Below are 24,423 nucleotides of genomic sequence, written 5' to 3'. Positions count from 1 at the left end.
TCCCACTTATGTACATGCCTTGGTTGTTTCCAGAGGCCTGCGTATGACCTCATGCAACCACCTGGACCCTCTGAGCAATACCTTAAATTGGCTTTTTGAAGATTCTCAAGTCCCCAGAGTCAATTTTATTGAAACAAAATCCAAAGTGCCCCCAGGAAGGGACAGCCCTGTGAACTGTTAGTGGCTAGCATTTGGCAGTACGTGGCAGCTAGCTGAGAATCAGGCCCTAAGAAGTGGGAAATGGGACTGGGAGGGGTTGGAGAGGGTAAAGAGAAAGAAGCATGAGAAAGGAGGTGGGGAAGGTCTAGGCAGCCCACCCCCAGCAGCTCACCTTCTAATTTTGCTGAAAGAGATTCCCAGGGAGCTGTTCCCTGCTTCCCCATTCCCAACAGAAAGACCAACTCTGCCCACGGAGCCAAAGGTAGAAAAGCCTAGAAGGAAAAAAAGAGAAGCGACAGAAAAGATAGGAAGAAAAGACAGAATAAACCAACCATCAGAGGCTCTTCAATCTTAATTCATTTTATTCTACAAAAAGCTACTCAATTGAAAGTGAAAAAGCTAACAAAAAAAAAAAAAAAAAAGGAAAAAAAGTTGTAATATGTTCTTTCTTCCATAGCAGCAAGCTTTTTCTAACAAGCTTTCTTTAGTGCAAATACTGTAGGCTTGTATTACAGTAAAATAACAAAACAACAACAAAACACCACCAGAGATGCTTCAGAGCTGAGCTACTCCTCAAATTTCAAAACTATACAAAGATTTTTGAGCTCATAGTCCTGCCTGGAGAGGCCTATTTAGAAGCCTTCCCAATGGGACCATTTCACCAATATTTAAAAAAAAAAAAAAAAAGACAAGGTGCTCAGAAAGATAATTAAATTCCCCCATCAAGCTGTAGGAATCTTGTACAATGTTTTTTTTTACCTCCAGGATCTTAGAGCAGTCTTTATTCCACATCATCAACATACCTCAAATACAGATGCACGAAGCTTTTGATTTGCCACGATATACCAAAATACTATATATACATCTGTCACTTCAGAAAAGACACCCTGATACCTATTCTTTATACAAACGTGAACATTTTTCTTCCTCGACATCAAGTAACCACAAACTAAAATAAATGGAATAAACTTTTAATCATACACAGAAAATAATTTTTGATGAACAGAGCAGGATCTTTCCTTGTGTTCTAACGTAGAGTTCTTGGTGACCACTGTTCCCAGGGGAATGACACACCATCTTTAAAAACAGAACCTTTTTTTATACAGTTTATACAGCACAAGTCACAAATCATTTTAGAAACAAAGCATCATTAGCCTAAATTAAAAAAAAAATTATAAAGAAGAAAGAGAGGGAGAGAAGAACTGAGCATTTTAATGCTATCTGTTTCTATTCAGGCTTGGTACAACACAAAGATGTAAACATTTAAAATAAATAATAAAATAAATGTCAATTACTTCTCCCCCTTCCCTTCCCATGCCCTGCTCAAAATTTGACCCAGCTCCTCCTGAACATGTCAGCCTTAGAAAATTAAAACCCTTTGTTGATATATGACCAATATACTAGAAGCATGAGAAGATGTCACATAGGTAGTGGGGTGACTGGGTTTCCTTTTTAAAAGGTGCAGGAGGACATGGGCACACCTAGAAATGTACACACGCACGCACGCACGCACACATACACACGACCCGTCAATAAATAGTGAGATGCTGGCTTTTAAGACTGAATGCCAAGAAGACTCAACAAGCAGAAAGTAGCAAGACCACTTTACTTAAGGTTTTAAAAGAAAGTTACACACGCCACATATCCTATTGGTCCACAAATTCTATAAGGACTCAGGTTAACCATCTGAAGAGTGCAAAGGAGCACATCACAGGGGAAACACATTTAGAGGTGGAGGATATTGTAGGGGGTGGGTCTTTGAGAACAAACCTCAGACTGAAGGCAATCTTGCCTTGGATCTTTGGAGAAAGACCTTCTCACCTCCAAGTGTTTTTGTGGTGGGCTTTTAATAAGGGAAGTCCTCATCACTTAGTCTCACCCTAGAGAGAGTATATATATATAAAAGTGCCTAACACAGTGCCTGGCACATAGTAGGTGCTATTCTTTTCCTTCTTAAAGAGGCCACATGGATGTCTGATCAAGGGAGGAAATCAACCTAAAAGTTACAAGGTGAGATTGCAAGAAGCACTGTTGGTCCATCAAGGAAAAGGGAGAAAAGTCCCAACGCCTGTAAGTTGAGCTCAATCTTAAGATGGAGCCTAGTGGGAACAGAGAGGAGACTCCCTTCCCCAAAGCCTGAGAAAGGGAACCAGTAGCCTCTGATGGTTCCTGGCTTTGAGTTGCCTGTGGGATGGGCCACAGTGAAGACACCTGGCCAGTCTCACAGGCAGAAAAATGATTTCTTTCTGAAAACTTCCCCAGTGAATTCTCCGCTTTGAGTTGGCTCTGGTAATTGCCTAAGCTTCACCTGGGATCTTCTCTCTGTCCTGTGTCAGCAGCTGTCCCCACCCACTCGACAGGAAGAGGGCTGTTCCCAAGAGGCTAGCCAGGTGGCCAAGGGGACTGTGTGTTTCACACCAGCCTGTCAAGGAGTGCCTGCCCTATGTGGTCCCAGAGCTGCCTGCAGCCCAACTGGAGTCCACACCAGCTGCCTCACGGCTGGGGACACAGGGGGCATGGGGTTCCCTGCCCAAGTCCAAAGGCTCCCCCTGCCGCTGCTCCCAAGGAGGAGGAGAAAGGAAGGAGGAGGAAGCAGCAGGCCTGGTGTCTGGCAGCAACTTTAGAGAACCAGCCAGAAGGCAGTGACTGAGGATATGCCTGTGAGTCAAGAGTGAATTCTCCAAATAACCTCTGGCTTTGAGGAAGCCAAACTACCTCCAAGAACAAAGTTAGAGGGTCCTGAATAGAAACACAGCTCAGAGGCCTCGAAGTCCTGCAAGGCGGCTGGGTTCTTGCTTTCTGCTGGTCCCAAAGCCAATGCAGTTTGAAATCTGAACTAAAGCCAGACTCCATTTCAGGAATGTCCAGCTTGGCCCCACGTCACATGCCAGGGCCTGCCTTGGGATCAGAGCTGTGCAAAGTGGGGCACAAAGGGACTTTAGAAACAAAACACCAGAGAGCAGCTTCATTTAAGAAATATATAATACATATATTCAAAAAGAAATAGCTCCCAGTTGGCCACAAATACCACTTGAGATGATTAAGTCTTTCAGAGCTGAGTTCACCCCAGTTCTTTTTGCTTGTCTCCTGCTACTCCTAGCTGACCTCTGTGTCCTTGATTAATCTGAAGCCAGAAACCCAAAGGCCCCATCTTATTAGAAGCGCCCCTCCCAGAACTTCTGGGGAACTGGGGGGCAGCGTCACAGCCAAGGAATGTGGGAAATAACATATTTAAAGCATCTGGGGGGAAAATCCTGTTTCTTTTAGTCTCCTCTCTTTGCAAGTCCTACCCCTCCACACATCACTCCCGGTCATAGTGGGCTGCGTATTTTAGGCATTGGGTTGTTCCATTCAGTGTGTCTAGGGCATGGCAAGTGAGTAATGAACATTAAATACCAGCCGGCGTGCCAGGCCTGGGTCTGTGAAGGGAACAGGTGAGCAATCATGTCATCACTTTTTCTCCCTCTCCCAAGTCCAACTTTGAGATTTAACCCCCACTGGGTTGATTTAAATAATATCTATATAGTTTTAAATTATCATACAATGATCTCTAGAGCTGAATCACAATAGCGGGGCCTCCCTCAGAGTACTAGGCCAGCAGAGGCCAATGCTGGAAGGCCAGCCTTGGGGAGAAAAAAAGTCTCCGAGGGGTGGCAGGCGGGGACTCCGCTGAGCTCTGCGGAGCTGTGCTCCCGGGAGGAGGTGGGGGGGCGGCTGGAGGACCCCCTTTCCCCATCCTCCACCCCACAGGAAAGGGCAGCTCTCTTGCAGTGGGATTCATCTCTGATTTCAGCAGCCCCTGGGGAATGGCACATAAGCTGCAAGCCACAACAACAGGTCTGGGCCAGCTGTTCACAGCTGGCTGGTGGACCTGGGAAGCACACTGGGGTGAGGGGGCAGGGGAGTGTAAGAGAACAAGCGCGAGATCCATCAGGTAGCAGATGACCACAGAGGGTAGCATGGCCCAGCACCTTGGTGAGAGGTGAGAAGCAGGCGCTGGGGCTGCTGCGAGGCAAACCCCACTCTGACTGCCTCCCTCCTTCCTCCCCCTTCCTTTCCATCCACAGCAGAGGCGATTTTGAGGCTTGGGGAGGGGCCAGGCCCACGCTCATTAAACCTCCACGGGCGGCGTCACCCTGAGAGGCAGGGTGGGGGAGGGTGGAGCGGGCAGGGACTCGGAGTGACGTGTGGCTCCGAGGAAGGAAGGAGAGAAGGGTCCAGGGCTGAACGACGAGGCGGTAATTACAAGAGACGTCCTATTCAAGACACGGGGTGAAGAGAGGCTGGCTGGGACACCCGTGTGGCCCGCTGGCACTATTCCTGGCCATTCCTGGCCTGGTAATTAGGCATTTGGCAAACCCAATCCGTGCCCCCGCTGTCTCACTCACACCCTGTCTTCTGGCCAAGCTGCTCCTCCAAAAGCCGTCTCCAAGGATGGGGAGGAAGGGTCCTCCAAACCTCCTGGCGATGGTGGCCTCTCCTGGAGAGTTCAAGGAGCCCTGCTGGCGGTTCCGGAGATGGTGGTGGACCAGAAGTGTCAGAGGAGGGAAGGTTCTGTATTGCACATGGACTGTCCCCTTCTGGACAAGTCAGCCCCAGCCAAAGAGTCACCCTGCTGCCCCCTCTTCAGAAATGAAGAGCTTTACTATTCAGACCACCCAGATGAAATGTCATGGCAAATTCGATAAAAAACTAAGAGGAAGTGAAATTGACACTGGGGGAAGGAAGGGGCAAATAGAGGGAAGGTGAAAACAAAAAGGCATTGAGCATGCTTGGTGGGGCGGGAAGGACACCATCACTCCAGAGACACATCGGAACTGAGGGACAAGAATGGCCCAAACCAGCTTCAGGCTCTTCAGAAGCCAGGGAGATGCCCGAGTCCACCAAACCAAGTTCTCCAATGTTTTTCAAGAAACGGATTTGCTTCGCGAGATGGACGAGGGAGGAGGAGGTCCTGTGCCTTCCAAGAGCTCATCCAAGTCCTCTGGCGACTCACCACCAAATCCCACCTGGGTCTCCCCAGAGCCAGGAAGCTCTCTGGCAGGGTCCCCCTCTTTTCCTCACGGCCCCGGAGCGCTGGAAGGTGCTGGTCCCTGGGCAGGAGGCAGTGACGAGGACCCCCACCCCTGCCCCTGGGAGCTGGGTTACAGAGCCAGCAGAGTAGGGGAGTTCAAGGAGTCTGATGACTGGTCCCCACTGCTACTGCTTCTGCGGTGAGCCTTGGAGCAGGACTCAGAAGGCGATGCCGGCGACTCCTGCTCCAGCACACTGGGGTAGGTGAAGACGAGGTTCGAGGTGCCCGGAGTGATGGCAGGAGTGGAGGTCACCACGATGGGGGTGTGCAGGGGCTCCTCGCCATAGAAGCCCCCAGCAATGCTGATGGGCTTGATCACGGAGCGCTGGGCCTTGTCCAGCCCCGCCGATGAGGACGAGGGGCTGTCCTCTTCCAGGGGCTCCTGTTTCACCACCACGGCACCGACCCCTCCACTGGCCCCGCCGCGCAGGGCCTGCAGCCCAGAGGCCGGCGGGGACCGGCGTTCCTCGGGGCTGATCTTGCACACGGGCCCATGGGCCACCAGCATGAACTCCAGCTTCTCTTTCTCTTTCTGCAGTTCGGCGATCTCCTTCTGCAGGCCCGACTTCTCCTCCTCCAGCTCCTCAGTCTCCTGCAGGGGAAGAGGGGAAGGATGTGAAGGATGGTAGGAGATGGGCCAGGGGGTGTCAGATCTGGGTGAGAGAGGGAAAACCAAACACAGTCCTCAGAGGGCTGACCATGAAGCTAGTGAGCTCACACCCGACTGCTTCTGGGCCACCTGCATGTTCAGGATTCCTTGTTTCCAGAACTCCAGGTTGAGAGTAGAGGTGAGTCAGCTTGGAGGAAGGGTGAATTAACCCTTGTAGTGGCCATGACTGAGCACTAATAATAAAACTGAGTTTCCAAGAGGTTTAACCATTTGCCCGATGCCAGAGTAAGCAGATAGGGTAGCCTGGATCTGACTCCAATATATCTGATTGCAGAGTCCACGTGCTACTACGCTTTTCTGTCAGGACTGCCCCTGGTACTCCGAGGGGGTGAGTAATAGTGAGACCTGGCGGGGGAAGGGAGCAGAACAGGCAGCTGCATCCCTCCCCCCACCCCCCATGCCTCTTCAAGCCCCTCCAGCTCGCCAGGGACATATTGACACTGAACTCTGAGCTGCGTGACTGGATATTTGTCTGCACACACAAGCCTAGGAGTAGCTGGCTTGTAGGAAGCACTCAATCCATCCCACTGGATCTTCACTGCCCCTCTTCTCTTTTTTTGCTCTTCAGGACTCACAGAACCCCGAGAGAACATTCAGTTCAGCCCCCATGCTTCAACAGATGAGACCCCTGCCAGCCTGAGTGGGCAAATGAGGCCGGCAGGGACCCTCTGCAAGGACCTCAGCCCCTCCTTTCACACAAAGCTAGAGAAGCAACAGATGCACGTGGTGGCGGGAGGTGGGGGGGTCGTCATGGAATTTACGGAGAGGTATGTGTCACCAGCCTCCTCCCCACTTTTCCCGAACACAGATTCCTGTTTGAGAACGAGATGACATGGGCCAGAGCTTTGCTAAGCAGAGTACAGCATATTCCGGAGTGAAAAAAACTTTCCATCTGTCTCAAGGGTCTGATGAACGTCATGAGCTTCTGAGAGGCTTCCTGTGCAGGATGTGGCTCAGAGGCTGGGTGGCTAGGTCGTGGGGAGGCGGGGGTGTAGGGTGTGAGGCTTCAAGGGGAGAGAGGGGAGGAAAACCGACGGGCCTTGGGGCACAGGCTATTCTGGGGCTGGTGGCAGAAGCACCTGGGGGTAGACCCAGGGGGATATGGCTCCCTGAAAGGTTAGTGGTGGGGAGGGCTCTCCGGGGTGTCTCCCGGGGAGTGCTGATCACTAATGGATCTGCCCCACCTGGCATCGGAGAGCTCCCACTCCTCCTCCTGCCTCTAACACCTCCACAGGCCACTACCAAGGGCATCATAGAATTCACCCGGTGCACATTTAAGGCCCATGAACAAGGGCTCTGGGATGGACAAAGAGAAGTGGAAGCAGGGGAATGGTAGCTGGGAGGATTAAATAAAGTAATAGGATTTGCAAGTCCATTTCGATTTCCAGAGCTCCAACCTGGCTGCTCAGTGCAATGACCACTGACACAGTTCACCTCATCTCCTCACTTGGAAAACATTCCACCCAGGAAGAGTCAGTCCTGGCTCTGGGTTTCCTCCACACGGCACACGGCCCCTCCTGGAGGGCTGGGCTCTGGAGGGAGTTACGTGATGTCGGTCAGGTCAAGGTTTGGGGAGGGAAGGGCGGGGCTGAGGGCCCCCAGGTGGGGGCAATTAGCTAGCAGGGGAGAATGACTCACAGGGCAGAATGAGGTACCAATGAGGTGACAGCTTCAGGATCAGAGCAGAGGCGGGGAACCCTCCCGCCCACAGAGGATATGAGAAAACCCCAAGATAGTACAACTCAGCTGCCTATGATCCATACCCATGAGACCCAGGGAGCGCCAAGACCCTGCAGAGGTGGAGAAGCCCAGAGAACCAGATGGCTGAAGCCAGGCTGGGCCCACTCCTGCCGGCGGCAGGCAGGCAGGCATGGGGGTGGCTGGAACCTGGGAAGAGGAACCCTGGAGGGGGCAGGCTTGGGCCTGCCTGGCTGCTGGCCGGCAACGGCAACACCCTCTGCCATCCCTCGCCCAGGAGCCCCAGCAGATCTCAGCACAGAATCCTTCAGATGCTGAGGTGAACAGGGTGCCAGGCCCAAGAAGCTTATCCAGTTCTTTCTGGGTCCATGCTGGGTGATAAAGGCCAGCTCCCTTCTCCCCACCCACCTCCTTCAAATCAGGGCAGGGCTGACCCATGTGCTCAGAAGAAGGAATGCTTCTGCCCATACTAACTCTGTCAGTTACTAGGGGTGAGGGAGGGAGGGGAGAGGGCCGGGAGCCCTGGGGTCCCAGCTTCAGCCCACCCAGGAGTGCGCCCACCCCACGCAGGGCTCCTCACCGCCTGCAGCTTCTCCGTCAGCTCCCGGCGGCGGTTCCGGCACTTGGCCGCAGCCAGCTTGTTCCTCTCCCTCCGAATTCGACGCTTCTCCTCCTCTTCAGGGGACAGCTAGAGGCCAGGGCCAAGGATCACGGTTAGGCTCGGGTGCGTGGCTCACAAAGCTTTTCCGCTTTTAACCGCATTGTAAGTAGGGGAAGACCCCTTCTGGGACCGGGCAGGGAAGGAGGAAGGCAAGAGGAACGTGGCTCAGGGGCCCCAGAACATGTACCTCACCCCAGTTTGGGTGCCTGGGGGTAGGGGGAGCACTCAGAACTAAACCCCAGCCCCCAGAAGGTGATGTCACGTGTTTGAAGGGAGAGCAGGGTAGCCATGGGTCAGAGACTCACCAGCCCAGGCATGATGGCAGCATGTGACATGTCAGCCCTGATTCAGTGCCAAGACCCGAGAGAATGAGCTGGGACCGTTCCCCAGAGAGTCCCCTTGTGCCAGGCCTGGCCCCACCCACTTAAGCAGCTTCCTCCCAACTCGGCCTAATTACTCCTCCCCAACACTCTGCCTGCTCTGCAAGCCTTATTATCCCCACTTGATTATGTAGCTGGGCCCAGAGTAAGAACCACCCGGAGGGGGGGGTGCATGTTCTCTTGCCAGATGGCGGGAGGGAGGACCACCCCACTCCCAAGTCCCTCTGCCAGCCCTCGAGTGCTGGCTGCTCGCAGTTCAACCCAGAGGACTCACCAGTGTGCCTGGCACAGTGCTGGATTGGGCAGAACGAGCAAAGAGGAGGAGGAGCCCTGGAGCAGATTAAAACTCTGCTGCCCACCACATCTACTCATGCAACCAACCAGCCCTTCAACATGCCAGGCATGGTTTGAGGGGTTAGAGATTTGTCAGCGAACCGAATGAACAAAAATCCGCCTGTAGAGCTTATGACCTAGCTCCTCACCAGGAAGCTGGTTAGGGGCCTGCAGCTCAGGCCAGAGGGCAAGAACTCTGCTCCACCACCAGGGCTGATACTCTGTTTACATAGAGCCATTCCAGAGTTGATGTGAGTAGATGGCTGTGGGCCAAGGCAGGAAGGAATTCAAAAGGAAAGACCCCCTCCTTCAGTGATCAGACCCTGACAGCACACCATCTAAGTGCCAAGTGATGTACTGGGGGCTTAGAAGATTCTGGGGGCAGTAAGGCCCAAGTCCTCCCCTCAAGGGACATGTGGGGAAAAGGCCAAAGCCATTTTTGGAGGGCTGAGAGAGAAGCTGCCCCCCTGAGGGATGCTGCCTGGACCTCCAGCCAGCCTGCAAGTAAGGGAGCCACTCCCCGGGCTGGGCCCAGGCCAGAGTCCCCAGGACGCTGCCTGCAAAGCAGGGCATAGCATCACTGTGTCCCTCCCTAGCACCATCTGTCCTTGCAGCGGCCTCCACGTGGGGCACACTGACCTGAGCCCATCCAGCTGGTAACATTACATTCCTGTTAGTCTTCAACCCTCTTACAAAGGCCTGGTCTTCGAGCCCACACTGGATCCTGGCTCCACTTCCCTCCTCAAGCCCCTGCCCCACCTCCCCGGGAAAGCTGATGGCTCCATGGTCTCTCTCCTGAGAGGTGTCGGGTGGCTCAGAGCCAAACGCAGATGTGGCACTTCTGGATGGACCCAGACAGATTACTGACCCTCCGAGCCTCAGATCCTCATTTGGAAAGTGGGGTTAATAGGACCTGCCCCGCCTCCCACAAAGCTTCTGCAGGGATCAGATGAGACGCAGTGTGAGTCTTCTCTAAACCAGAAAGTGCTGGAAAGAAGACAACGCAGTCCAGAGGTCTCCTCTCTGATACCCTTGCTGCACTCACTGAGCAGCAAATCAACCAGACACCCAGAGAACACAGACGGGGGCACCCTATTCTCTGTGGGATCACAGAGGATCACAGGCTGAGGTCACAAAAGGACACTTGGCCAAGGCCCTGAATACCTGCCGCTCCAAAATCCATCTCAGCCTGAGCCCGAGAGGGACCGAGAGAGCCTGATGGCCCTGTTGCAGCCCCAGGTTCAGGGCTCAGCATCAAAAGGCTACCAGGGCTCCCCTTGAGGCCCAGCTAGCACCCCGCTCCCTCACTGATGAGGGGCAGACAAGACAGAGAGCTGGTCCTGATCCACTTCTGCCTCCATTCCCCCTGGACAGATTCTGTTCTCCCCAGTGCCTTAGAAGTTTCTCTCTTCTAAGAAGTGTCTGGTGAGGTACAGGGCAACTTGTGGGAGCTCTTGGCATAGGAAATGTTCAGGGGCGGTGACAATATGGTTACAGCATGAGTGTGTCACACCACCACGTACCCACCCACAAGCCACACACACCCTCCCTTCCCCGCCACTGGTGGCCTCAGAGGGAGCCTCCGGGGCAGGCCCCAGAGGAGGGCAATGAGACACCAGGCCAGCGCCATAACAGCCTCTGCCCCCTGGGGGAGGCTGGGAAGGCAGAAGTGAGCCTCAGAGAAAAGACCCTAGAGCTAGCAACCTGAGGAGCCAAGTTCTAGGATGCTGCTGCCTAGGCTTCCTCTAAGCTGTTGCATGATGGTCTGAACTCCTAATTGACATGGGATAAAATGTTCCTGGCTCTCTCCTTCTATCTCAAAAACAGAAGGAAACTCTCCAAGGGCACGCCTGGGTGGTGTGATGGGAAAAATCACAGGGTTGAAGGTCAAAGGGGATGGATTCCAATCCTGGCTCTGCTGCCACTCACTGCATGAGCCTAGGCAAGGCCCTTCTTTCTAGGCATCAGTTTCCTCATCTGTAAAATGGGTGCAGAGGGAGATTTAGAAAAGCCAGTCTCCAAAGTCTCTTCCTCTCTAATCTTGCAAATTTGGTGTGACCTGGGTCCAGAAAAAGGACTTCCCTGGTAGCTCAGATGGTAAAGAATCTACCTGCAAAGGAGACCCTGGCTGGATCCCTGGGTCAGGAAGATCCCTTGAAGAATGGAATGGCTTACCCACCCCAGTGTTCTTGCCTAGAGAATTCCATGGACACAGGAGCCTGGCAGGCTACAGTCCGTGGGGTCACAAAGAGTTGGACAAAAGAATGAAGAGTATTTAGCACATCTTGCTTGGCTGTCCTGCTAACCTGGGAGTCCCTCACAAGCCTAGCTTGTAAAGGATAAGGGGTCCTTTACATACCAGGAGATAAAGCTTGGTACCCTGAGTTCCCTGAAGGAAGCACAGTTATAGAAGACACTGGGATCACTGCTACTGCATATTTATAACTACAAGCATGGAAGCAGCAGGGAGGAGGAGGGTATTGGCCACTTGCCCCAGGAGCAGAAGCCCAACAGGACCTGGGAACCGTTAGTGTCTATTACACACATCTCCCCATGCTGCCCCTGCACAAGGTCCGGCCATTAAGAGAACAAGCCAACAAGTAGCGGATACAAGGCCCAGCTTTGTCCTCAGAGGAACGGGACTCGTGTAAAAGCTTCTGGTTCCTCAAAGCAGTGATCCTTGTAATTCTAAGTATCCTGGGAACTCGTGGCAGGCTTCCCAGGTGGCACTAGCAGAAAAGAACCCACCTGCCAATTCAGGAAACATAAGAGACACGGGTTCAATCACTGGGTGGGAAAGATCTGGAGGAGTGCATGGCAACCCACTCCAGTATTCTTGCCTAGAGAATTCCACGGGCAGAGGAGCCTAGCGGGCTACAGTCCATAGGGTCACAAAGAATCAGACACAACTGAAGTGACTTGGCACACACAAAGGGACTAGTGGCACTGGACCCACAGTTAGCCACTGGCACCACGTTTGGAAGGTCCTTGTATTGGAACACTGTGGGCCTGGGGATCCCAGAGTGCAGGTGGACAGTGACTGAAATGGGAAGGGGTTCCAAAGCTGTAATCGAAGTAATTCTCCAGGCTAATATTTCAGTTGAAAAAGGGATTCTGCTACTAAAGTATTTCCCTTCCTTGGACTCACGGTGGCATGGCATTGTAGAAAGAGCACTGCAGAGGGGTGGAATCCCAGAGGCCTGGTTCTAGACCACACTTCCCCACTCACTGGCCAAGTAGCCCCAGGTAGCTGTTTGGCTGTGTCATCTGTGAAGGGGGACAGGTGGGGCTCTTACAAGGCTCATTCCCTCCTTCCTAGAATTATGCATGATTTCTCTTTTGGGAAGCGGGGGGCCATCACTGCCCCACTCTCTGCTAATACAGACGATAGACCTTTGGAGGCTCGGGTAGATTCTATCTAGAGAGCAGAGGCCCCGCCCCTTTCTGGCATCCCTTCCAGCCAGGTTGGCTCCTGCTCAAAGCTAAGCCCCTTGAGGGGAAAAAAGGCTGCTGTTGTCTGACCCCCGCTCCCCAATGTGTCCCTAGAGCTTAAGGAGCTGAGCAGATTCCAAAGACCCCAGAGTCCCAGATGTGTTTCCGGAATGTGCATCCCAGGCACTTGAAATGGGCTCCAGCCTCGAGTTGGAGGCCTGGGACATGGAGGGGTGATGGACACACCGGTAGGCAGTACTGGCCTGGAAGTGGGCCCCTTTAGGACAGCTGGGTTCTTGCCCATACTAGATACTAGGAGACACTTAAGGGATAAGCCCACAAAGGGCTCCCAGCCAGGGTTCATCGGCTGCTTGTCCCATGGTCCCTCTGCCAAGGATCAGAGGATACTGCTGTAGGCAGGTCCCAACAGTCCTGCCCGTGTGCTGACGCCTCATCATTCACCATGTGCTTTCCCACCATGATCTCATTCCAGTGGCAGCAAGTCCTGGCTAGCAAGACACCATCCCCATTTTGCAGCTGAGGAAACTGAGACTCAGAGATTCTAAGGGACATGGGCAAGATACCTGACTCTCAGGTCACATGCTCTGCCTCCAAGGAGGAGGGTCCTGAGTTCCTTCATCTCCCCAGTGCTCCCAGAACACACACCCTGCTCCTCGCCAGTCTGCAGGAAAACACTCTGCACTATAAAGCCACTAATGTGGCTCCCGAACAGAACTGTACCTGCTCATCTCTCCTCCTGCGGCCCACCGTGGTGCCAATGGTCTTGATCACACCGGGTCTCGGGAGGGCCATGTGCCCGGGGACAGAGGCCAGGCCTGGCAGGGGGCTGTAGGGGTGCGAGCGGGGGTATGGGCTGGACATGGAAGTGATCACCGTGGGCTGCACCATCCACTGCAGATCCTGGCTGGTCGTGATGGCGTTGATGGTAGGGATGAAGGCGCTGCCTGAGCCAGGCATATCTACCCGGAATTTCTGAAATGAAGAGGAAGATAGGACTGAGCCAACAAATACTGCAAAACAGGCCAAGCCGAGATAGAAGGCCAAAACCAGCAGAAAGTAGGGTCAGTGCCTGGAGTGCCGAGGTCAGGATAACTGGGCGGGCTTCCTGCACATCCAAGAATCAAGGGGATCTTAACTCTTCCCCGTCAGATCTGTTCCCTGACTGAGGTCCTGGAAACTCCATCCCCCACCGGCTCAGGAAAGATGTGGTCATATCCCCAATGGCTGCCAGGACAGATGTGGTCCTCAGCAGCTCACATCCCAGCAGGCCCTCTCTGAAACCCTCCAGGCCAGCTATGCCCCTATCTGCAGGAGAGCAGGCCTCCCATCTGGGCCACCTAAGCCTCTGGGTCACTTGCTCTTATTCCCCAGGTACCAGCTTAGTATCCTTTGAGGAGATTTGCAGACCAACTGCTCTACAGCAACAAAGATCACCAGGAAGTTTATCGTGTCTGCTTCTGTTACTTTCCAAAAAGTTTCATCATGGGGCTGTGATCCCATCAGGGTGAGACCACGAAAAGATGTCCTCTGACCCACGAGACTGAAAGCGGTAGCCTTTGCTGCCAGACTTCCCCTTGCTGTCCTTGCCCTCCTTGACCTTCACCCCCATCTTGAGAGACCCTGCATCTCTCTCTACCCATTCATGTATCTATCTATTCGAGCTCACAGGCCTGTCTGTGGGAAACTTTAGCGCTGCTAGCTCTGGGTTTTCTCCCTGTCACTTAATTTATGCCCAGACCACGTTGCAGAGCCCTGTGGAACATGCTGCAGGAAGCAGTCTATTTAAAATATAACATGATGACAGAGTACCAAAGCTAAACTGGGCCATGCTCCTCAGCAGCTGGGCCTGACCTTCCTTCAGAGCAGCTACTAGAAAGTGAGAAGGAGGGAGAAGGGGAAGACCCCCCAACTTCCAGATTTTCAGGGGAGAGCCCCCCTTCTGGAACCCTCAGCCTCAGATGATTCCTGTTCCCACAAAAGGTTCTACACATCCTTTCTTCCCTAACTTGGGGGATGCAAAGATGACAACAATAATAACTAACACTTACTGAGCACTTACTAAATGACAGGCACCACAGTAGTGTTTAACCTAGATTATCCCATTAATTCTCCCTCTGAGGTAAGAACTACCATTATCTCCATTTTAGAGGCAGAAATTTAGGCTTAGAGAGATTAAGTAACTTATCCAAAGCCACGTTCTAATAAGCAGTGGGGTCAGGATTCAAACCCAGTTCGGTCTGACAGAGAGGCCAGGTCTCTCCCACACAATGCAACACTTTGCAGAATTGTTTTTCCTATCTTGAAGTCCAGCCCCAAGTGCTGATATCCACCCCCAATGCACCTGGACAGAGCATCAGGGTCATTCCCACCCAGGATCCCTACAGACAGTCCCTTACCCAGGAGGCCGCACAGGTCTGTTTGACCCCAGATGAAAGCCCATTGACATTAGCATGGATGCTATAGCATCCCTGCTCTTGCGGCCCAACCAAGATTAGAAGTATCAGCAGCAATGGCAGCTGCCTCTACCATGGTCTTTGCCCCTGGTGATGACATCTGTATTCCTCTGTGTAAATAAAAGTGAAGCTTAAGAGTCCTTCATTGCAGCTCAGGGAGCTGGGGACCCTTCCTTGCTCACTCCCCTGCCTGACCCCAATCTAGGAGGTGGGATGGGGCTGCCTCACCTCCCAGACTAACCTGGATAAAATGGCTTCTGGGATTCTGTGAAGTTGCCAGTGCAATGGATTCTGGGAGGCAATGAGGAGAGCTGCCCAGTGCAAGAATGGATTCTGAGTCATCTCGCAGGGCAAAGACAACTGGGCTTTTTATCAGGAGCTGAATGAAAAGTACCAGATGTACCTAAGTATGTGTGGTGTGTGTGAAGGAGGGCTGGGTGCAGTGAACATGGAAGGATACAAGTGGGAAATGATCTTCAAGGAGGAAAAACAGACAACCAGAGCTGGCCTTAAGGAAGAGGGCATTGGGAACACATGAGCAGCTGAGTGGGTGCAGAAGCACCAAAGCCCAGGCAGCTATGTCTCTCTTAGGATGCTGCGTTGGGAGGGAGGCTGGGAGGTCATCTGAGTCAGGAGGCCTGGATGTGAGGCCTTGGTGAATCACTGGGGACTCAGTTTCCCTGTCTGGAGAGGGGAGCAGTAACACCAAACTCTTTGCACTATCACAAGGATTAAATAAGGAGCTACTTGTAATCACAGGCTATGAAAGCACATCAGTGGTGCTCAACCCTGGCTGCAACATTAGAATATTCTGAGGAGCTTTTCAAAAACACCAATGCAGGAGCCAACCTTACCATTAGAGTTCTAAAATCACTGCTTTCGGGTGGTGTTCTGATAAGCTGTTTAAAAAAAAAAAACTAAGGAGGTTCTAATGTGCAGTCAGGGTTGAGAAATGATGCTCCAAATAAATGGAAGGTGCTATCATCATCATCATCACAACAATGACAACCATCACGGCCACCATCACCATCACCACACGCATTGTCATTGGAAGTGTCTGGGGGAAGGGGTGGCTCCTGGGAGAACTGCCAGCTTCTCATTCCTGGGAAGCACCCAACATTTTTCTTGTTTCTCTCCCCGAGTCAGGTTCTGGGTTTGAAAGACACCCACGGCATCTAGTAGGACAGTTTAACGTCCTTCCTTCGAGGGGCAGGGGGCTGTCAGCTTTCCTCTCAGGAGAGCACCCAAGAAGTTGACTTCTCATTCCAACAAAAAAAGAGCTCCCATTTCAGGCTAAGGGAGGGGAGCCAAAAGCCTGAAGCAAAGCTGGAAAGACTAATTCTGCTTAGGACTAAGTGGCAGACTCTCAGCCCCTCTCAGGAGGCCCTCCGGTCCACTCTGTCTGTGATGGCAGGTCTACAGAAGGCCATACCCGGCCATCAGCCAGATTCCTTGCAGCAGTAGCTTGGTCTAGACAAAACAAGACGCAATAAAAACAAGGCAGTAGGTAATGACTGCCTCTAAATGCATGCACAACTCGTTTCAGAGGGAGGTAAAGCCATCTGGGTAACACACTGCTTCTGAGCTGCAAGGAAAACAATGTCCCAGCCCCAGAGGGGACTGCTAAAGGAGGCTTTTGTCTCCAGCAGGAGCCTCTCTGAGACACACACAAAAGTTTAAGTGAGATCTGGCAGATTTGTGTTTTGTGTCAACTCTGAAGGTATTTTTCAGAAAGTGACACTGGAGTTGGAGAGAAGAGGTGAGCCTCAGAGTTTGTGGTCCCAGAAGTTAGCCTGGCGTTTTTCTCTCCCAAGAGGACCCAAGAACCAGTCACATGTCATGTTGGGGAGAAATCACAGTTCTCTACCAATGGGTTAACACCGAACAGAAACCAAGATGGGGCTTCTCAGCTGCAGGTACACGGTGGTTTGATCCCTGTTGCAGCACCAACAGGGATGTTGGTGTGCTGGGGGTGGGGGGCTAGAGGAGGTAACCCAGGACCCTCACTTGACCCCCCTGGAGCTCTCCACTCCCTTGAAAACTCCTCCTCTAAGGACAGCATGGAAGGTGCTGGATGGCTATGTGGTATTCCAGTCTGGCAGAGCCTCCAAATGCTTTATTTAACTGTGTCATCCTGTTGACTTCTGGGTGGGCAAGAATGCCTATAAAAGGACAAATTGCCCCCCTCCCCCCAACCTCCTTTGGCAGTTTGGCAAACTTTTGCTGTAAAAGGCCAGATAGTAAATATTTTAGACTCTGCAGGCCATAAGGTCTCTGTGGCAACTACTCAACTCAGGCACTGTAGCGTGAGTACAGCCACAGACGAGATGTAAACAAACAGGCGTGCCTGGACTCTCTTAAGCCCTATTTACAAAAAGACTTGGGCCATAGTTTGGCGACCTCTGTCCTAGAGGATTATTCTCATCTCAGTAAGCTCAGGTTGAGGGGAAAAGAATAAAGAGAGGAAATGAGAAAGCAAAAAAGCAGAACCATTCTTCTAACGCAGGGAATCAAGCAATGGACTCTCACTAGCCAGCGTGAATCTCCAGAACCTGAAGCCGAATGTTGAGGTTGCAAGCCTTGATGGGGGTCTTCGGGCAGCAGAACCTCCTTATCCTGAATTTAAGGGAGCCTTGGGGCCACTCAGTATGTATGTGTGTCCTGCTGCCTATGAGAAAGCTCGGAACAAGGGGCCTTTAGTGCTACCCAGCTTCATCAGATCAGAGAGGTCCCTTCAGTCCAGAAATTGCTAACTTGAGGAAATGACTTTTCTGAACTCTGTAGGGCCTCAGGTTCAGAAAGGTCTAGGAAGCAGGGTTTGCTTTCCTGCAGACATGGATGTGGCAGGGCCTATCCCAGAAACTCCTGGCGTGAGGGGCCCAGAAGTGGCATTTAAGATGGAATCAGAGTTGGTGTTCAGGGTCCATCCCCTCAGCCAGGCATTTCTCCACGAGGTTGACTCTTGACTGGGCCACCAAGCACTCAAGCCATCAAAACCCTGAATACCTGGGACCTGCCTCGACAGGTAGAAATGATTATGCATGTCTGAGAAGAGACTGGGTTCTCTCTCTTAAGAACCCCCTTTTTTTAGTTTCCCAGCACAGGAAAAGGAAAATTCCAACATCCCAGGAGACTCGCTTGGGGGAAGAGGAGAGGGCAGGGCGAATGCTGCCTCAAATGCCCCAGAATAAACCTGCTGAGGTCCAGTTTGACTCAAATGCTCTGTACTTTTACTAAACGTGGGGTGTTCTCCAAAGCCTTCTCTGTGGAATTCAACCAATTTTCACAGATTCTATATGGGACATCACCTTGACCTTTGACCTTTCATTCCTGAGGCTCAGCACTAATGTCATCATGGAAATAGTCATCAATAACTCATAATCCCGCGCCACCCCCCCCCATTTTCCAAGTGATTCCTGTCAGGTTCACTTGAACAAATCACATTATCCTCCTTCACCTAACTGCTAGGGTAAAGAACAGCAAAGAAAAGACAAAAGCAAGGAAAAGAAGGTGACCAATACTGAGTTGTCCACCAGGTTCCCTGATGTCTTGCCTTCCAGGGCCCTTTTGGACAGAAATTCCACTCCAAAGCAAGAGGGAATTCCCTCTACCCTTCTGTAGACCCCACTCTGTACCCCCACCAAGCTAAGACAGCTCTGCACTCCACGGGAATGGCATGCCATCTCATCCTCTCTACAACCACAGCAGGTGAGCATGGCCAAGTCATTGTCCCGTGATGGGGCATTGGGTAAGATGACTCTTACACCTTCCCTCTCTGGCCCAGCGAGTCCAAGAGGGACAGAGTTACCAGCTGGGGTTGGAAACAGATTTATTTGCCTCCACCAGGGCAGCTGCCGTCATTTGGAAATGCCGTGGCCACAAAAGATGCCACACACAGCATGGAAGAGACGGAGTCACAAAACACTAATTCTTTTTCTTTCTTTCAATGGATAGACGAGAAACCTAGCCTCCTGAATTCTCAAAATCAGTGCATTTATTCCTCTGTAACGGGATGGGGGTTGGGGCGAATCGAAAGGTCTAGGTGGCAGAGGTGCCTGCTTCAGTGTGCCTTGTCTTGGTGACTGCTCTCCCAGGAAGACTCTTGAGATGGAGACCAGCAGGATTTGGGGTCACATCTTGCTTCGGACCCTGCCAGATCACCCAGACCTCACACATCACCCTTGGTTCCTTCTATGCCAGATCTTTTGATAACTTCCAAATATTAAATTCACCCTCAAAAGACAAAAATATGTTAGGAGGGAGGGTTTTCAAAAGAATTTGCTGAAGCCAATTCCAAAGAGGGGTGTTGTAAAATCTTTCTGAGTCTGACTAATAGCCACAGCATCCAAATAAGAATTTAGTCTCCTCAAGGAACGGTTATGAAGGGGACAACAGCTGATTTGGATGCAAAAGTTCTGGTGTGTTTGTATTAAGACAGGAAAGAAAAAAAACAGAGGCTCCTAAGTCTACACTCACCTCGAATAATGAGCCAGGTAGAAATAAAGCAATGGAAGTGCACTCAGGGGTTTGAATAGGAAAATTCAACTGCCACTCAGACAATACGTGACTGCTGCTTCACCCCATTCACTTTGATGAACCAGTGACACTGACTTCCACCAGCAAGAATCAGCGGAACAGACAAATTCCTGGGATAACATTTTGTTTGATCCTAATCTACAACATCTGTGAGATCAAGGCAAAAACAAAAAAAAAGGGTACCAGACCCTTAATATACACCTCCCACCTTCCCACCAATTCTGAAGACCGTCTCCTCGAACAATTTCCAGTGTCCTGCTACAAACAATATCAAGAAAACAAGCCTTCGGAATTTGAAGACATTGTGCTGCCAATGAACAGATATAAAAATAGAGAAAGAAAAAAGCACTCCTTTTTCAACCATGCTTTATTTAGAACAAAATAAAATTAGAAAAGAAACTGCATTTCGAGGTCAAGCAACTCCTAGTTAACCACTGTTAAATATGTGGCATTTATTTGTCCTGAATTAAAAAGAAAAAAAAAAAGTCCTAAGAATTTCGAAAACTCACCAAGTTAACACTCTCTGGGGCTGGAAAAATACATTCCCCAGATAGTTCTTCTAAGAATGTCCCGTAGGGGGCACTAAAGAGGCACGATTGGGGCTGACTTGGGAATCACAGTCATTTCTGGTAAAAGTTCTTTGATGTGAGGAATGTCCCAGCCTGGTACAGTTGGCAAAAGTTCACTCTGGGGAATTTTGTGTGTGTGTGTGTGTGTGTGTGTGTGCGCGCGTGCGTGCGTGTATGTGTGTCTGTCTGTCTCTTGGAAAAGAATGGTTGCCAAAGAGAGTTATTCTGTTATTCCTTGGTTCCAAAAAGGAACTGTCCCCTTTGATTTATTTTCACAAGTTATCTGAGAAACAGACAAATGGCAGCCTTGGAAAAGTTCTGGGTCTTGTTTTTGTTTTGTTTTTTTCATTAAAAGGGGGCCAAGCTGATGAAAACAAGTTATGAAATGACCTATGTTTGTGTAACTGGCTAGATTGCGTAATGCTCAGGGCCTGAAACCGTGAGTCGAGCAGTCAGCCAGGGCATATATCTGGGAGGTGTTTTCCTAGGAAAGTTAGGAAAGAGAGAAAACAACAATAAAAAGAAAAAGCCAGGGGTGGGGGTGTGTGTGCAACTATTAGGGGCAAATCAAATCACCAATGACCAACGTCTGAGATTAAAACTATAACTGGAACAGGAAATATTTTTCATACTTCAAGTTCCTGCCACATACAAGAACAGAGGTTTTAACAAAGAGTTATCTGCCGCCCCCCCTCAAGTCACTGAAACTCACAGCCATGTGTTAAGACCAAGCTTCATGAAGTGAGAAGAAAGTCCTAGGCTGAGTAAACAGCAACAAATTTCTAAGGAATATTAGACCCCACAAACAAAGAGAGGAGAAAAAAATAATATTCACTTGCCCAAGGTAAAACCAGAGCTCTTACACTGAGCTGCCACAAAAGGAGGAAGGCCCATCACCAACTGCCAGGAAAGTCTCTCCATAAAGGAAGCTAAGAGAAATAAAGTGATTACAGGTTTTATCTGGTATGCAATAAAGTTACCTTGAGCCCGGGTGGGGTCACAGACATGTGAAATAACAAAAGCTTCTCACGTCAGCTCTTAGGACCACAGAACAGCTCTGCTCCCAGTCACAGGGATGATGGAAAAACCCTCTCCCGTCCTCCCGCTACCCCCTCCCCTCCTCAGGAGTGGACAGGCTGAGAAACTTGCCCAAAGCGGCATTACCTTACCAATCCCTCTGGTTTGAAAGGCTCCTTGCTTGAGCTGCTGGGCCGAATGGACAGGCACATACGCAAGAACCCCGTGCACCAGTTATTACTAATTGCAAAATCCTCATGTGTTACAGCACGCTAGGAATTAGCCAACAGCTGCTTTTTGCTTCGGTAATGAGGCCCCATTACACTCTGCTGGACTGAGTTCTCTTCCTTCTTCCTAGCTCTGGTTTCCTGTCTGATTTTCTTCCAAAACAGGGAATTGCCTCCACTCACATCCTGGGCTCAAAGCCCTAGTGACACAGATTATTCAATCGGGGCACTGATGTCCGGTCTGATTTTCCATCTAGGCCCCAGAGTCTGAGTAAAGCCCGGCTGCAAGGTTGTAACATTTCAGTGATGACTGCCGCAGAAACAGCAGCCAAAGGAGCAAATGAGAAATCAAAAGATTCCTTCCTGATTTGGAGAGGCAGAGAGGGACAAAAACAGAGGGGCTGTTGAACTGGAGAATGAGTGAATAGATGTCAAATGACTCCAACCCATTGCCTAATGATGGTTGGATTCAATAGAAACCACCAATGGGGCTGGAAAGCAAACAAAATCACTTTGGGACAAGATTTGAAACTCATCACCTTAGTGTTCATTATTAAGGGTGCATGTACTGACTGTGCCCTCAATGCACTGACAAGGCTCTCTACAGTGGGTGCTTATGGGGATACCAGGGCAGGTAGAGGCGAGGCACAGAAAAGCGTTTTGAGGATCCACCAGGTATGGGGAACCACTTTGGAATAAGATATCCTCAGTTACTAAGAGAGCCACGTTTCCATTTTGTTCTCCATCAGGGTCCCTCCGCCCTGGAATAGCCCACCGCAGCCCCTCCTGGTTGGCTGGCTTATAGAGGCCAAGGCCACCGCCTAACCAGAGCAACTCTTGCTGCAGCCAACTGGGCTAGAAACTCGGCAGATCCTGACCAAGACGGGCTTCAGGGTCTAGCAGCCTTGTTTAAGTCAGCTCCCTCACAAGCCTCTGGGTGGGTGGGTGGGTGGGGGTGGGGTGGGGTGGGAGGTGGCTGTTGCAGAGGGTAGGCACCCCATCAGCACCACCAACCTAGCAACAACTTTCTGGTATTTATTCTGGTATTTATAGACAGAGATGGCAGGCACAACCTCTCCAGTGCAAACCAGTCCGCCTGCTTTAGAAACAAGTTATTTCTCGGCTTCCAGAACCATTCAGGAGCCTAGAAGAGGTCTCTCCAGCTTCCCGTCTCTGTGCAGCCGTCCTGGCCCCAGGTACTCCCCAGGCCCCAAGGCGCCCCTTTGGGTGGCAGTTCAGGCTCCTAGACTGACCCTAACAGGAGGTGGATGGGCGCAGGGTACATAGACGCACGCAGCCGGAGCCAATCAAGGCTGACCTCCTTCTTCCTGACCTTCGCACCTGACTCCCTGAGTGACAATTCTCGCCCTCACTCTGGATCACTTGAAGGAGCCCAACCAGTTTCCGAGTTCCCAACCTCTTTCCGAAATTAACTAAGACCAACGGCGGGAGAAGGTGCGGGGTCGGGGTGGGGAAAGAAGGAGAGGGCTTTTTCTCAGGAATAAGTTCTCTAGATATCGGAAGGGGCCCGTGCGTGAAAAATTTGGGAAGGGGGGGGTCCACCACGGAGATAGAGGGGAATGGAGATGAATTCCTGTGAGAGGAGGGAGGCACAGGCTTCTGGGAACGGGACCTGCAATTCCAGGAGCTTGTCTGGATACGATGTAGTGTGAAGGACAGGGTTTGTAGGTTCTTTCAGCCCACTCGCCGCTCCAGTTAAAAAAAAAAAAGTGTTGGCGAGGGTAGAGGGGTGAAAGGAGGTGTGGGCAGGAGATGAGAATTCAGAACTTACAATGGTGGCCCGTAGGTATTTTCTCACCAAACCGAGAAAGGGCAAAGAAAGCAAAAGAGGCAGTGGCGGCGAGAGGAAGGCGGGGGTCCACCCGCGCCGCCAGGTGCACCCGGGGCCCGCACCTACCTGCTGGCCGCCGCCGCCGCTGGAGTAGGACTCGGCGTGCGCAGGAGAGCCGCTGCTGCCCCGGGACGAGGTGTCAAAGTTCCCGGGATAATCCTGGTACATGATCCGCGGTGGGGGCCCGAGAGAAAACAGGGTGTTTTTCTTCCCCCGCCCTCGCCGCGGCCGCGCACCGGCTGCTGTGCGCTGGCTCTCTGCTGGCCGCGCCTCGGGCTTGTCCCCCTCGGCGGAGGCACCCCGGGAACAGGGCCCCCTGAGCGCCGAGCGCTACACCACTTCTTTCCTGCTCTGCGAGCGCCGCGGGACCAGTTGTCCACCCAGTCCCTCCCTCTAAAAAGTCCGCGCGTCCCTCGGTCCCTCCCCTGCGCGCGCCCTCCCGCCCCCGCGCGCAATCGGAGCCCAGCTGAGACCGCCGGCTCAATCAAAAATCGGTAATCAAAAAAGAATGGGAGTCAACCCGGCGGGTCAAGCCTGCCAGGCCTGGGGACCCCCGATGTCAGGGCAGAAAAGAAAGAGGGGGAAAAAAAGGCAGAAAGAAAGGCTGCCCGCTTGGAGAAACTTCTATTTCCTCCTTTTAGAAAAGGAGCTGAGAATAAACTTCCTGTGGCCGACTCGCCGCCGGAGTTTGGAGCGGCTCGGACACTTGACTAGGAGAAGAAGGCAGCCTGCGCCCGGCCCACGGCCCGGGAGGATCCAGCTGAGCCGGCGTGGAGAGGGACGCGGTGCCGCGGCTTCGGCGCCCGGACCTGCACCCCTTTCCCGGCGCCCGCTCCCGGACGGGCCCGCCTCGCCCGTCCGCGCCTCTCTCTCTCCCTCTCTCGGTCCCCGCCGAGCGCCGCTCGCTTGCTCGCTGGTTTGCTCGGAGCCCCAGCGCTCTGCCCGAGATGAGTCACTACAATGGCACGATTTCAACTCCACACTCTTTATTCTCCAGCCCCTGTACCTCACGTCAACCCGACTCCACCTTGCAGGGAGGAGCGCGCGGGGGAGGAGGGGGGAGAAGGCCGAGGAGGAGGGGGAGGAGGAGGAAGACGCGCGGGAGGAGGCGGGCGCAGCGCTCCCCTATCTGCCCCGGCTCCTGGCCGCGCTGACGCCAGCCACACACCCCGCGCGAGGAAGGAAGGCGGTGGCGGGGGTGGGAGCGGACCGCTGGCGCGGTTTGGGGGAGCCGAGGCAGCCTGGCCCATCCCCACCCCCCCCCCCCCGGGCCACGCGCCCTTGGTCTGTTCCACTGGCGCACGTTGCCAAAGATGGTCATTTGCGTTAGAGGACGCGAGT

General features: G+C 52.2%; 1 protein-coding gene across 2 annotated transcripts; it reads right to left on the bottom strand.

The window, feature by feature from the left end:
* Positions 1 to 503: 503 nt before the first annotated feature.
* FOSL2 (FOS like 2, AP-1 transcription factor subunit) lies at positions 504 to 24,097 on the bottom strand. Of its 2 annotated transcripts, none has more exons than XM_070379300.1 (4): positions 23,149 to 24,097; positions 13,149 to 13,400; positions 8,182 to 8,289; positions 504 to 5,825 (listed from the first exon to the last, which is right to left on the bottom strand). In XM_070379300.1, the coding sequence occupies exons 1-4, from the start codon at positions 23,248 to 23,250 to the stop codon at positions 5,304 to 5,306; spliced, it is 984 nt and encodes a 327-aa protein (XP_070235401.1). In that variant the 5' UTR covers positions 23,251 to 24,097; the 3' UTR covers positions 504 to 5,303. The 2 variants fall into 2 exon arrangements, with proteins under 2 accessions (XP_070235401.1, XP_005903923.1); XM_005903861.3 differs by lacking the exon at positions 23,149 to 24,097 and adding an exon at positions 21,151 to 23,098.
* Positions 24,098 to 24,423: the final 326 nt, after the last annotated feature.

This window comes from Bos mutus, chromosome 11 (assembly GCF_027580195.1).
Source record: "Bos mutus isolate GX-2022 chromosome 11, NWIPB_WYAK_1.1, whole genome shotgun sequence".
Taxonomy (NCBI): domain Eukaryota; kingdom Metazoa; phylum Chordata; class Mammalia; order Artiodactyla; family Bovidae; genus Bos; species Bos mutus.
Note: the sequence above shows the minus strand (reverse complement) of the source record. Positions and strands in the feature narration are given on the sequence as shown.

What these genes read in the sequence shown, in the direction of transcription:
- FOSL2 (XM_070379300.1), bottom strand. Translation starts at nt 23,250, where the DNA reads ATGTACCAGGATTATCCCGGGAACTTTGACACCTCGTCCCGGGGCAGC. An exon ending in GCAGGAGGAGAGATGAGCAG is followed by an intron (nt 8,290 to 13,148) that starts GTACAGTTCTGT and finishes CCTGGCCTCTAG; the next exon opens with CTGTCCCCTGAAGAGGAGGA. An exon ending in TGACGGAGAAGCTGCAGGCG is followed by an intron (nt 5,826 to 8,181) that starts GTGAGGAGCCCT and finishes CTTCCCCTGCAG; the next exon opens with GAGACTGAGGAGCTGGAGGA.